At 33.3% G+C, this 15,000-nt stretch overlaps 1 protein-coding gene across 2 annotated transcripts in view; it reads right to left on the bottom strand.

Moving 5' to 3' along the window:
* Positions 1-15,000, bottom strand: part of LOC137647243 (uncharacterized) — a 194,367-nt gene that overhangs the window by 73,651 nt on the left and 105,716 nt on the right. For both annotated transcript variants that reach the window (XM_068380642.1, XM_068380633.1), the window contains exon 9: positions 9,891-9,971. In XM_068380642.1, the coding sequence (XP_068236743.1) occupies positions 9,891-9,971 (81 nt within the window). The remainder of the gene's footprint in view (positions 1-9,890; positions 9,972-15,000) is intronic.

Genomic DNA, 15,000 nt, shown 5'->3' with positions numbered 1-15,000 from the left:
AGAGAAAACCAAACAAAATAACATGCTCCACCAACTCTTACTTATGATAACGTTATATGCTCATGTTGAATGTATTCACATGTAAGAAACACGTTCTTATCAATATGAAATAATCACTATATCCAAATACTAACAAAAAAAGCTGTTACAGTATTTTTCTTCAACGGTTCAGTATAAACTAGTGCTATTTAGAAACAAAAGTACGTATTTCACTTTAATTGGGCCGAAATAAAGCATCTTATAAGTCTTTTAAGCATTTCAATTCAAAGTTGTATCGTCATTTTTACTGAGCTTACTACTAAGAGAGACATACTGAAATACGATGACGGTTTAAAATATGCCCAGACTTACAATATTCATGAGAAGCCAGCTTTAAAAAAACATCAAGCACATGACTGCGTTTATCTCTCTCTCTCTCTCTCTCTCTCTCTCTCTCTCTCTCTCTCTCAACATGCTTAGTCTGGATAGAATATATAATCAAGTCGAGACTAAATCTGCAAATAGTTGAAGATAGAAGAAGAAGAAGAAGAAGAAGAAGAAGAAGAGAAAAATGAACAGGATATGTGTAAGGATGCAGAGGAAATCATTGATATAACTTATGATGCCATCCAACAACATACTTACGAAGAAATAAATTATCAGATAGAAACAAATGATAGACCCAAGAGACTCTACCCGAACCTACATACTTTTAGGGAAGAGCAAGAACAAGAAAAAAAAAAGAAAAGAAAGATATAGTCTGCAATTTGCTGAAAAGAGGGAATTGCAGATTTGTCGAAAGATGCTACTACAAGCATCCAAAGATATGTCATAATTATGAAATATATGGTAAATGTGCGTATTTAGACGGATATGGAAACGAATGCAGAGATCTCCATCCAAAAATATGTAAAAACCTAAATGAAGGAAAAGGATGCAAATTCAACAAAAAATGTCGATATATGCATCCTGCAACCATGAATGAAAGTAAGAGAACTCAGCAAACAGAAAAGAAAAATGAAAGCAAAAATGAAAGAAGAAAAGAAACAAAAAACCAAGCCGAGTATATACCGCGCTAGCACAAAAGGCCCCAAGATATGTCTTTCAACCCAAATATGCACATTTAGAGCCAAACTACAAGGAATACATCTATAATGCCAGGGGTTGGTGCAGATATGGGGATAATTGCAGGTATACACACAAAAATAAATATGAAGGTGAAAGAGCAAATATAATAGAAAAGTTGGATTTTTTAATGGCAGAATTCCTGGAAATTAAGAAAAGAACATCAAATCAGAACTGGAAGGAAGCATGGGAAAATCCATATTACCAATATTAAATAATGGGGATGAAACACAAACCATTATTGTGATGAATGCACAGGGTTTAGTCACGAGTAACTCTAAAAGGAAAATAGAGTTCTTAGAAGAACTAACCCAAATTGAAAAAAATAGATATATTAAATATAAGTGAAACATGGTATTCGCAAGAGACTGGCAGTGATGACCAGATAAAGGGTTTCCAAACATATAGATCAGACAGAACAAAGAGGAATTAAGGGGGAACCGCAATATATGGAAGAGACATAAATCAAGGAAAAGTCTGTGAAAAATACAGCAACACAGAATGTGAATTGATTGCGGTAGAATTTGAATTTGAAAAACTAGTGAATATTGTAGTTTACAGACCCCAAAATACTAAGGAGTTTGATATAATAGAAAAAATAGATGATATATGTAGAAACCATAAAGATTGGAATATAAAACTATCCGGAGATTTTAATTTTCCTTTCGTGGATTGGAAAGAACGGATAGAAGAAAGTGGTTGTATATATACATATAAAAAAGAGAGTAATAGTAGCGCAGAAGATAAGAGGCAATTTAAAAAGCTTCAAGATATGCTATTAGAACATAATATGCAACAAATAAACCACATTCAAACAAGAAAGGAAAATGTCCTAGATCTAGTATTTGTGAATGAGGTGAATTATGTTAAAGAAATAATAGTGTATAACACGGGAATTTCAGACCACAATGTCATAGAATTGATAGTCCATTCCAAAGCAAGTGATTGCAGAATTAATCAAAGCACAAAACGTTGGGAAGGATATGGAAAATATAATTTTTATAGTAAGAATATAAGATGGCCAGAAATAAATGAAGAACTGAACAAAGAATGGAAAAATGTATTCGTAAGTGGTAATATATAGGTAAATACGGACATACTGTACAAAATACTGGAGAAAATTGTTGAAAATTATGTACCGAAAAAAACAATAAACAAAAGACATGCATACCAAGAGACAGAAGGATCTTATTTCAGAAAATTAGAAAGTGGAAAAAAAATCTTGCAAAAGAAAAAAAACGTGTGGAAAATGATGGAAATAAAATGTAAGATAGAAAATGCAGAACAAAAGATTATACAATCGAAAGAAAATGAAAAAAGGGATTGAGAAGAAAGGACACTTCAAAATATAAAAAGAAACCCCAAAGTACTTTACTCCTATGCAAAAAAAGATGAATAAAGGGAGATTAGAAATAGGCCTTCTAAGAATTGAAGGACTGTTAATGAATGAAAAAAAGGAAATATGCAACATATTAGCAGAAAAATATAGGAGTGAGTTCACGCCAAGAATTGCGAATGAGAATAATGAAACAGAAATGAGAGAAGAAAAGGTTGAATATCTAACGGATATAGATATTAATGAAGCAGATATTGTCAAGGCTATAAACGAAATAAAAAATGGATCGGCAGCCGGACCAGATGGAGTTCCAGCGATTTTGTTAAAAAAACTGCACACACTATCGCGAAGCCGCTTGCAATACTGCTAAGACAAAGTACAGATATGAGCGAGATATATGTTAAACATAAATTAACTTATATAACCCCTATTTTCAAAAGTGGTTCAAGACTAGCAGCAAGCAAATATAGACCTGTTAGTCTAACATCACATATTATGAAAGTGTATGAGAGGGTAATAAAAAAGAAAATAATGAATCATTTGGTTAAAAATAATTTGTTTAATATAGGTCAACACGGTTTTGTGCCCGGAAAAAGTACACAAACCCAACTGATAGCACACTATGAAAACATATACAAAAATATGATAAATAAAAAAGACAGATGTGATCTATCTAGATTTTGCAAAAGCCTTTGACAAGGTACATCATAATATATTAGAGAAAAAAATGAGAAAGCATAATATTGTGGGAAAGATAGGAAAATGGGTAAAAGAATTTCTGCAAAACAGAAAACAGATAGTGGTTGCAAATGACGAGAAATCAGATGAAGCTCAGGTAATATCTGGCGTGCCACAAGGTACGGTATTAGCTGCACTGCTGTTTGTTATTAGGATCTCAGACATAGACTGTGATGTTAAAAACTCTGTAGTGAGAAGTTTCGCCGATGACACAAGAATAAGTAGAGAAATTACTTGTGATGAAGATAAGAACTCACTACAAAGAGATCTAAACAAAATATATGAATGGGCAGAGATAAATAGGATGGTATTTAACTCCGATAAATTCGAATCAATAAATTATGGAAACAGAGACGGAATGGTGTATGCATACAAGGGACCTAATAACGAGACAGTCACAAACAAGGAAGCAATTAAAGACCTTGGTGTAATGTTAAATAGGAATATGTTATGCAACGACCAAATAGCAACACTGTTGGCTAAATGTAAAGCAAAAATGGGAATGTTATTCAGACACTTTAAAACAAGAAAAGCTGAACACATGATTATGCTTTACAAAACTTATGTACGTAGTACACTCGAGTACTGCAATGTGATATGGTACCCACACTACCAAAAGGATATTGCACAAATAGAGAGTGTACAAAGGTCCTATACTGCTAGAATAGAAGTTAAGGACCTTGACTACTGGGAAAGACTGCAATTTTTAAAACTATACAGTCAAGAAAGGTGAAGAGAACGCTACATGATAATACAAGCATGGAAGCAAATAGAAGGAATTACTGAAAACATCATGGAGCTAAAAATATCAGAAAGAGCAAGCCGAGGTAGATTAATAGTGCAAAAAATATACCAGGAAAACTAAGGAAGGCGCACAGGACATTAATCCACTACGCACCAGCATCAATAATGCAGCGACTATTTAATGCGCTGCCAGCTCATCTAAGAAACATAGGAGTGAGCGTAGATGTGTTTAAGAATAAGCTCGAAAAATACCTAAGATGCAACCCAGACCATCCAAGACTGGAAGATGCAAAATACACCGGAAGATGCATTAGCCTCACACTGAGGGACCTGGGGGAACCCAAACATAAAATAAAGCAATAAGGCAATAAGGCTCTCTCTCTCTCTCTCTTTCCTTATAAAACGTGATATATATATATATATATATATATATATATATATATATATATATATATATATATATATATATGTGTGTGTGTGTGTGTATATATACATATATACACACATATATATATGTATATATATATATATATATATATATATATATATATATATATATATATATATATTAATTTTCTAATGAGCAACTTCATGCATATCTGGTATGCAGTTGCTGTACGATTAAAAAACAATTAATAACTTTATCTTAACTGAATTTTCATATTTCATAAAGTATTCCTCTAATTTACTTCATCTTTCACACAATTCATTAAAGATTAGCTAAAGCTCTGAATGACCAACTCAGTTTTCAGTGCCTGGCATTAAGTCTAAATCCCATATTGCATTTCATTCCCTCTCTCGCTCTCTCACTCATCACGCACGCACTCACACATACAGACACACACACTCGCACATACACACACTCACACACACACACACACACATATATATATATATATATATATATATATATATATATATATACATATATATATATATATATATATATATATATATATATATATATATATATATATATATATATATATGGCAAGGTTAATTATCTCCACAAAAAATGGTCCGAAAATATCTTTTGCTTTTGAAGTCCTTACTTCAGTGAATATTTGTCAATTAAAATATCAATTTATCTCCTATTTGAGTCAAGTTCAAGAGTTGCTTTCTTTTCTTAGTAGTACAAACCAAAGTTTGACTAATGAAAGATAAATATAGGAATCAAAACTGGGGAATGTATTTATGAAGGGAAACAGCATCGGTTCTGTGCACATAACATGAAAAAAGGAAAACAGTCAAAGAGTTCTCAGAAATTCCAGTCAAATTGATAGAAAGAACTCGTGAGAAGACTTCGACCTTTCAGAAAGAAGTGGGTGAGCTGGAAGGATGGAAATTGGATGGTGACGAGAGAGAGCCTGCTTGTATTCAGAGACGAATGTTCAATAGCCTGATAGTCTGCTAATCATTCACAAGAAACGTAGATAGATTTTTTAATGAGGCAACTGTTGGGTACAAAGAAAAAAAAAAATAACCCCAGATATCTGGTTATTTTACAGTTGAAATAGATTTATTTTTATGATTGGTTCATATCCAAAATGCATTTGGTTTATAGGTTATAAAACCATATAATTAGAGTAAACCAAAGTCTTCTGGTGACCCCTTGTCATATCCTACACATATCCGGTCATCATATCTGGTTATCTTTCTCTGGAACTTGAAGAAACTAATGGCTTTGTTCTTGAATCTCAGAGGTCACTATCAACGTTTAAAATCCTGCGTATGGTTTTATTCATCTTGGAGGGCTTATCTGAAGTATTTTTAGACAAATATATCTACTATAGTTATGAATTCAACATATACCTTTTTCCGTATCTCTCTAGGATTTCATATAGGTTATGTTTACAACTAGTTTCGTCTTTAAATCCACATTGACTTACCCATTCTCAATGAAAACACAGTGATAACCAATAAAGGTTACGGACGAACTAGGAGCGGACGAACCGCTGCAGATTGTTAATGAATATGCGTACTTAGGACAGACAGTACGCGTTTCCCCAGAATAGGAGACCTATACTAAAAGAATGATAAGCATAGGATGAAGAGCTTTTGGTAAACTAAAGGAGATTATGAAGCGTAAAATGCCACTTTCTCTAAAAAGAAAATTATTCAATCCGATGGTCCTTCCAGTATTTACACATGCATCAGCAACTTGGAGTCTTATTATTATTACTATTATTATTATTATTATTATTATTATTATTATTATTATTATTAGAAGCTAAGCTACAACCCTAGTTGGAAAAACAAGATGCTATAAGCCCAAAGACTCCAACAGGGAAAATAGACCCAATACGGAAAGGAAACAAGGAAATGAATACATTACAAGAGAATTAACCCAATCAAAATAAAATATCTTAGAAAAAGTAACAACATTAAATTAGATATTTCATAAACAAACTATAAAGACTTAAAACACAAAACAAGAGAAAGATAAATAAGATAGAACAGCGTACCCTAGTGTACCCTAGAGCAAGAGAACTCTAATTCAAGACAATAGAAGACCATAGTACAGAGGCTATAGCACTACCCAAGGCCGGAGAACAATGGTTTGATTTTGGAGTGTCGTTCTCCTAGAAAAGCTGCTTACCATAGCTAAAGAGTCTCTTCTACCCTTACCAAGGTTAAAGTAACCACTGAATAATTACAGTGCAATAGATAACCACCCCCTGATTGAAGAATTGTTTGGTAATCACAGTCTTGTCAGATGTATGACAGAGGAGAATGGGGAAAGAATATACCATACTATTAGGTGTATGTGTAGGCAAAGACAGAATGAGCCGCAACCAGAGAGAGAGGGATCCAATGTAATACTGTCTGGCCAGTTTTAGGACCCAATAAAGCTCTAGCGGTAGTATCTCAACGGGTGGCTTCAAAACATTAGCTAGTTACAACTCAAACAGACATGGAAAAATAAGAAACAGAAAAAGAGCAACATGTATACGAGATAAAACAAAAGAAATAGACATGGGCAGGACATAAATTGAGAATGGCAGATAACAGACGGGCCAGAGAGACTGCAAACGATGCAGAGGAGGGAAGAGAAGACTATTGGTGAGCTAAGAAAATTTGCTGTTATAGACTGACATAAACAGACGCTGGTGGAAGGTCATATCTAAGGCATTTGTCCTGCAGTGAATTAACTATGACTGATATATATATATATATATATATATATATATATATATATATATATATATATATATATATATATATACATGTATGCATGCATACATATACCAAGGCACTTCCCCCAATTTTGGGGGTTAGCCGACATCAACAATGAAACAAAACAAAAAGGAGACCTCTACTCTCCACGTTCCTCCCAGCCTGACAAGGGACTCAACCGAGTTCAGCTGGTACTGCTAGGGTACCACAGCCCACCCTCTCCCGTTATCCACCACAGATGAAGCTTCATAATGCTGAATCCCCTACTGCTGCTACCTCCGCGGTCATTTAAGGCACCGGAGGAAGCAGCAGGGCCTACCGGAACTGCGTCACAATCGCTTGCCATTCATTCCTATTTCTAGCATGCTCTCTTGCCTCTCTCCCATCTATCCTCCTGTCACCCAGAGCTTCCTTCACTCCATCCACCCACCCAAACCTTGGCCTTCCTCTTGTACTTCTTCCATCAACTCTTGCATTCATCGCCTTCTTTAGCAGACAGCCATTTTCCATTCTCTCAACATGGCCAAACCACCTCAACACATTCATATCCACTCTAGCTGCTAACTCATTTCTTACACCCATTTTCACACTCACCACTTCGTTCCTAACCCTATCTACTCGAGATGCACCAGCCATATTCCTCAAACACTTCATCTCAAACACATTCAATTTCTGTCTCTCCATCACTTTCATTCCCCACAACTCCGATCCATAGATCACAGTTGGTACAATCACTTTTTCATATAGAACTCTCTTAACATTCATGCCCAACCCTCTATTTTTTACTACTCCCTTAACTACCCCCAACACTTTGCAACCTTCATTCACTCTCTGACGTACATCTGCTTTCACTCCACCATTTGCTGCAACAACAGACCCCAAGTACTTAAAATGATCCACCTCCTCAAGTAACTCTCCATTCAACATGACATTCAACCTCGCACCACCTTCCCTTCTCGTACATCTCATAACCTTACTCTTACCCACATCAACTCTCAACTTCCTTCTCTCACACACCCTTCCAAATTCTGTCACTAGTCGGTCAAGCTTCTCTTTTGTGTCTGCAACCAGTACAGTATCATCCACAAACAACAACTGATTTACCTCCCATTCATGGTCATTCTCGTCTACCAGTTTTAATCCTTGTCCAAGCACTTGAGCATTCACCTCTCTCACCACTCCATCAACATACAAGTTAAACAACCACGCCGACATCACACATCCCTGTCTCAGCCCCACTCTCACCGGAAACCAGTCACTCACTTCATTTCCTATTCTAACACATGCTTTACTACCTTTGTAGAAACTTTTCACTGCTTGCAACAACCTTCCACCAACTCCATATAACCTCATCCCATTCCACATTGCTTCCCTATCAACTCTATCATACGCTTTCTCCAGATCCATAAACGCAACATACACCTCCTTACCTTTTGCTAAATATTTCTTGTATATCTGCCTAACTGTAAAAATCTGATTCATACAACCCCTACCTCTTCTAAAACCACCATGTACTTCTAAGATTGCATTCTCTGTTTTATCCTTAATCCTATTAATCATTACTCTTCATACACTTTTCCAACTACACTCAACAAACTAATACCTCTTGAATTACAACACTCATGCACATCTCCCTTACCCTTATATAGTGGTACAATACATGTAAAAACCCAATCTACTGGTACCATTGACAACACAAAACACATATTAAACAATCTCACCAACCATTCAAGTACAGTCACACCCCCTTCCTTCAACATCTCAGCTCTCACACCATCCATACCAGATGCTTTTCCTACTATCGTTTCATCTAGTGCTCTCCTCACTTCCTCTATTGTAATCTCTCTCTCATTCTCATCTCCCATCACCGGCACCTCAACACCTGCAACAGCAATTACATCTGCCTCCCTATTATCCTCAACATTCAGTAAACTTTCAAAATATTCCGCCTACCTTTTCCTTGCCTCCTCTCCTTTTAACAACCTTCCATTTCCATCTTTCACTGTCTCTTCAATTCTAGAGCCAGCCTTCCTTACTCTCTTCACTTCTTTCCAAAACTTCTTCTTATTCTCTTCATATGACTGACCCAATCCCTGACCCCACCTCAGGTCAGCTGCCCTCTTTGCCTCACGTACCTTGCGCTTTACTTCCATATTTTTCACTCTATATTTTTCATACTTCTCTATACTATTACTCTGCAGCCATTCTTCAAAAGCCCTCTTTTTCTCTTCCACTTTTAGCTTCATTCCTTCATTCCACCATTCACTGCCCTTCCTCATGCTGCCTCCAACAACCTTCTTGCCACACACATCACTTGCAATCCCAACAAAATTTTCTTTTACTAACTTCCACTCCTCTAAATTACCAGTTTCTCTTACTTTCATATCGTCATATGCCATTTTCAACCTTTTCCTGATATTTACTTTTTACCCCCGGTTTTATTAGCTCTTCAACCCTCACTAGCTCCCTTTTACATCCACCTACTCTATTCCCCCACTCTTTTGCTACAACTAATTTTCCTTCCACCAAAAAATTATCAGACATACCGTTAGCCATATAAAAACATATATATATATATATATATATATATATACTGCATATATATATATATATATATATATATATATATATATATATATATATATATATATATATACTGCATATATATATATATATATATATATATATATATATATATATATATATATATATATATATATATATATAATTGCATAGTTGCACGTAATCAAAAGTATTTACAGATATGCTACATACATATGATAGTACTTACGGTGTGTTTTATCGAAGGTGTAGTCAGGAATAGAGCCTCGACGACATTTGCCGAATACTCTGCTAATAGCGTACTGTACACCTGTTGAGAGTTCATTTGATTAGTCAAGTAACATTAGTTGAGTCCTGGAAACAAATAACTCTAAAACATAATTTTACGAGTAATCATAATCTTCAAAATCGACAACAGTGCCTGACTACAAGGTAAACTAGGCAAGGAAAAAAAAAGAAAAAAAAAATTCCTGGGAGTAATGTGGATATGAATGGTTAAGGGGTAAACAGACTTAAGTCTGATAAGATTTCTGCTCTTAAGTGTTGTTATTTGATCATCAGAACTCTGTAATCTTCTCAGAAAGATTTCAAGGACTTTTTGTTCATAAGACTTTTAGTAATCGTGCAGACATCCAAGCCAAAAGTAAGAGTATAACAAGCCATGGGCAAGGTAAGCACTTTAGAATAAAAGGCAAGTACTATGTGCTCAAAGTAATTGCAAACTTTTAATTTTACTAAACCCACAGAACTGTATAGTTTATCTAATATATAGAAATACTTTTTCGTTATTTTCTTATTTTATTTTTGTTTTGATTACAACATTGGCTATATAATATGAATAGGCCTATTTTTTAAAAGTTTTTAGTTCATATTTCAGTTTTGTATTGGATGCAATATCTGTCGTCTTCTGAAAATTCACATAGGCCTACTAGAACCATCTTTCAACATGACATTAGACCCGGATTCTCAAAATAATAATGATAATAAAAAAGTAATATTGCTTATTGCTATCAAAACACCAGTTCATCTATTCCGCATATGTGTTTGAATCCACTCCTCACTTCTCGATATTCGTAGGTTGCGAAGCCATCTTTGGAACTTATAGTGCCGTAAGCCTTGATTTAGAAGATTGCCATTATAAAACTCTTCCACTTTCAGTGAAATTGACTATTTTACAATAACGTTGCATACAATTTACGCTATTTTAAAGATCATTTCAGCTCGATCACATCTTTTAAAAAGAGGATCCCTGCCATCCCAACTTAACGTAACGAGAAGAGATCTATGGTTCCTTTCTTAATGATTTGTTGTCCGTTCGTCGAATCCTTATTCAAGTGTACGACTCCCTTTCTGGCATTCAAAAGCTTTTTGGTAGGACCATTATTTGTATTAAACGGCTTCTATATTAGACAATTTCTTAACATATTATTCAACCAGGTATGAATTTTATCCATAGACCATACACAAGAAAATATAAACAAAATAATACATGATGATGACCATTTCAAAAGTGTTTATGAGAGTTGCTAACTTGGGGAAACGGAACCCTTTATGTTTCCCCCTCTTCTTTAACTCTCCACTTTCTCCCCCCTCCCTTTCCCCTTCCCCACTCTTTCTCATGAGAGAAAGATTTCCGAAGAGTGCGGTGATGTACATGGCAATCTAAAACGAGCGTACGAATTGGAACGAAATTAGAGCTGAAAGAGAAAGGAAGAGTACGAATTTCAATTGTCCAAATATGATATCCTACTTTGCTATTATGTAACCTAAGCATCCATGAACTCTAAATGAAATCATAAATACACGTGATTATTGATTATGTTTTGTTATGTAAAGAAAGAGTATATTGTTAATCATAACCTAATCATAAGATTATTATGGTTGTAATGGCTATCTGGGGTCATGCATTTCTGTTTAAATACATTTAAACAGCATTATTCAAATCTGTCCAGCTTACAAACGATCAGAATACGATCAGAGTAAAATTTCCAGCAGCAGATGACGTTGTCGAACCCATTCCTTACATTCTTAAAACAAATTAAACCAGGTTAGAATATCTCAATTAAACTACTCTTCTTTGAAGGAATCCATTTCATATACTGTATATAGCCATTTATGTTTGAATTTATTCTTTCATAAAAATTGTGTTCAACCCCAAAGAAATTTTTTCTAACACAATTCGACGATATTTACGAAAAGGAAAGTTTTTATTTGTATTCCTTTCTGTATTCTATTTTTTACCTTTATCTGATGGATAATACAAATACAAATATCGTTGAATTATGTTGGAAAAATGGCAGCACCCAGTAAGTCTAATGCCACACAAGTAATTAGGCAGTTAATGTCATATAAATTCCGCTGGTAAATCATACCGATTATAATTACTAATGCATAATCATGACTAAAAGTTATTACTACCTACATCTGAAACACAAACAGCAAAATACATCAATAAAATACATGAACCTCATATCTATGCAACATTTTTCTTCATGAGGGTTTTTTCGCATTGTCATAATTTTCTTGCTTTATAGAATAATTTTGTACGATTGCCTATATAAGAATAAAAAGAAACATTTCGATGACCTGTGCAGTGTCAAGCAAGTTCAAGACCTTTTCTACTGTAGTTAATGCCTTTTTGATACTATCATATGAATTAATAATTTGTTACTAATAAAATATCTCCTCGCATGAAGAATTATATATATATACATACATATATATATATATATATATATATATATATATATATGTATATATATATATATATATATATATATATATGTGTTTATATATATATATATATATATATATATATATATATATATATATATATATATATGTATATATATATGTATATGTACATGTATATATATTTATATATATATATATATATATATATATATATATATATATATATATATATATATATATAGATATATATATGTATGCATATATACATACATATATATATATATATATATATATATATATATATATATATATATATATATAACTTATTCTTCTGCAAAGCCACTGTATTTCGAAATTTTTCATGCTGAGGAAATATACAGCTCGCTATCTGCTTTCTTCCTTTAATCACCATAAGACGATTTTGCTTTCCAAGAATTTCTCAGCGTCACGACTCTGTTTCTCAGTCCTTCACACTTCATCAAGAGTCATATCATTCTAATTCCCTGCAATATGTCTTCTCACCTCTACCACACACCTTTAGATTGTAAACTGAACTGGAAAATATTTTTTTTTTTTTTAATTCTCGTAATAAGAATACAGCAGAGAGGATCAATAGCTGTATGTTTTGGGTCTTCGGGGAATTTTACGCCGCACTGAACTGTCAGGAGCTGTTCTCAAATTCCCTTCCTTCTGGACGAACATTGAACAGACTATCACAGGGATCAAGAGAAAATAAATTTGCCCTGGCTTGAAAATACATCAATATATAGGGTTCATAACTTTTTATCAAGAGCATTACTAATATGCTATATATACATCGCACTACCCAAGAGAGATTAGTTCACCAAACGTTCAGCTGGTCTCCACAAGGCACTAGAAGAGTTTGGAGACCCAGACCTACATGGCTGAGGACTATGAAGCACGAAGTAGGAGGTGATGAATGAAGAAGTATCGAATTAAAGGCTCAAGATAGAGACGGCTTTCCATTAATTGGCGTAAGAGGAAAATATATATATATATATATATATATATATATATATATATATGATATATATACATATATATATATATATATATATATATATATATATATATGCATATATATATACATATATATATATATATATATATATACATATATATATATATATATATATATATATATATATATATATATATATATATCTACCACAATGGCATTTAATACCAATTTCTACCTTCCTTGATAGCTCGATGCATAGATGCAAAGGTTCGAATCTCTGCCGAGCCAGCAGCTGTTATAATAAATGAATTTTCATTGGAAATACATTTCCAAGGTAGAATTCGGTATTAAATGCTATTGTGTTGGATATTTACATTGATTAAAATCACGAGTGTTATTGATATATATATATATATATATGTATATATATATATGTATATATATATATATATATATATATATATATATATATATATATGTCTGTGTGTGTTTGTGTGTGTGACTGTGTGTGTGTGAATACTTGAATAATACATGCTTATATATACTGAATATATATATATATATATATATATATATATATATATATATATATATATATATATATATATATATAAATATATATACATACAGACATATATATATACATATATATATACACACACACATATATATATAAATATATATATATATATGTATACATATATATTATGTATAAAATCATATATTCATATACAAATATGATATTTTATATATTTATACACACACATATATATATATATATATGCATATATATATATATATATATATATATATATATATATATATATATATATATCCTGCTATATTAAGTATGATAAGCATTCATTTGTATATTCTCGGTGTGAAACATTACATCAGCATCGGTATGTGTGAAAATATCTATAATTCTAGGATACTGATGTTTGTGTCTTTTTAAAGCTAAATACCTTCTATTTATCACGGCATGTTAAAAGGACAGAATAAGAAAACTAGAGCAAAGTTGCCGTTAGATAGTAACTAAACTTTCAATATATTAAACACGAATGTTTGATGACGATGACTACGAATTCAGATTTTTCATTTTTGTGGCCTATTTAGTACCGTCTCTGCCTGGTGATCGCCAGACTGGGGTTCGAGTCGCACTCAAACTTGTTAGTTCCTTTGGTCGCTGCAACCTCACTACCCTTGTGAGCTAAGGATGGGGGGGGGGGGGGTTTGGGGGAGCCTATAGGGCTACATGCTGAGTCATCAGCAGCCATTGTCTAGCCCTCCCTGGTCCTAGCTTGGATGGAGAGGGGGTACGGGCACTAATCATATGCATGTATGGTGAGTCTCTAGGGCATTGTCTTGCTTGCAAGGGCAATGTTACTGTTCCGTAAAATTGAATCTTTAATTTCATTTTGAACCTAAGATTCACATTAGGGTCTCTTTCTTTAAACCGGTAAGTAACCTTTACTATATGAGATCGATTTAAAAAAGTAAAACTAAAAGAGTGAAAGGTCCATTAACTAGTTGAAGTTAGCAAAATGGGTATATTCTTCTCTATAAAAGATGTAACTAAACCTATAAGAAATATATAAGCATTGTTTTGCACCATGCAAAAGTGCAAACAATTATATTTGGAATAATAAATAGTTTAAGAATG

Source organism: Palaemon carinicauda, chromosome 1 (genome assembly GCF_036898095.1).
Source record: "Palaemon carinicauda isolate YSFRI2023 chromosome 1, ASM3689809v2, whole genome shotgun sequence".
Lineage (NCBI taxonomy): Eukaryota > Metazoa > Arthropoda > Malacostraca > Decapoda > Palaemonidae > Palaemon > Palaemon carinicauda.
This window is presented reverse-complemented; position numbering and strand designations above follow the sequence as displayed.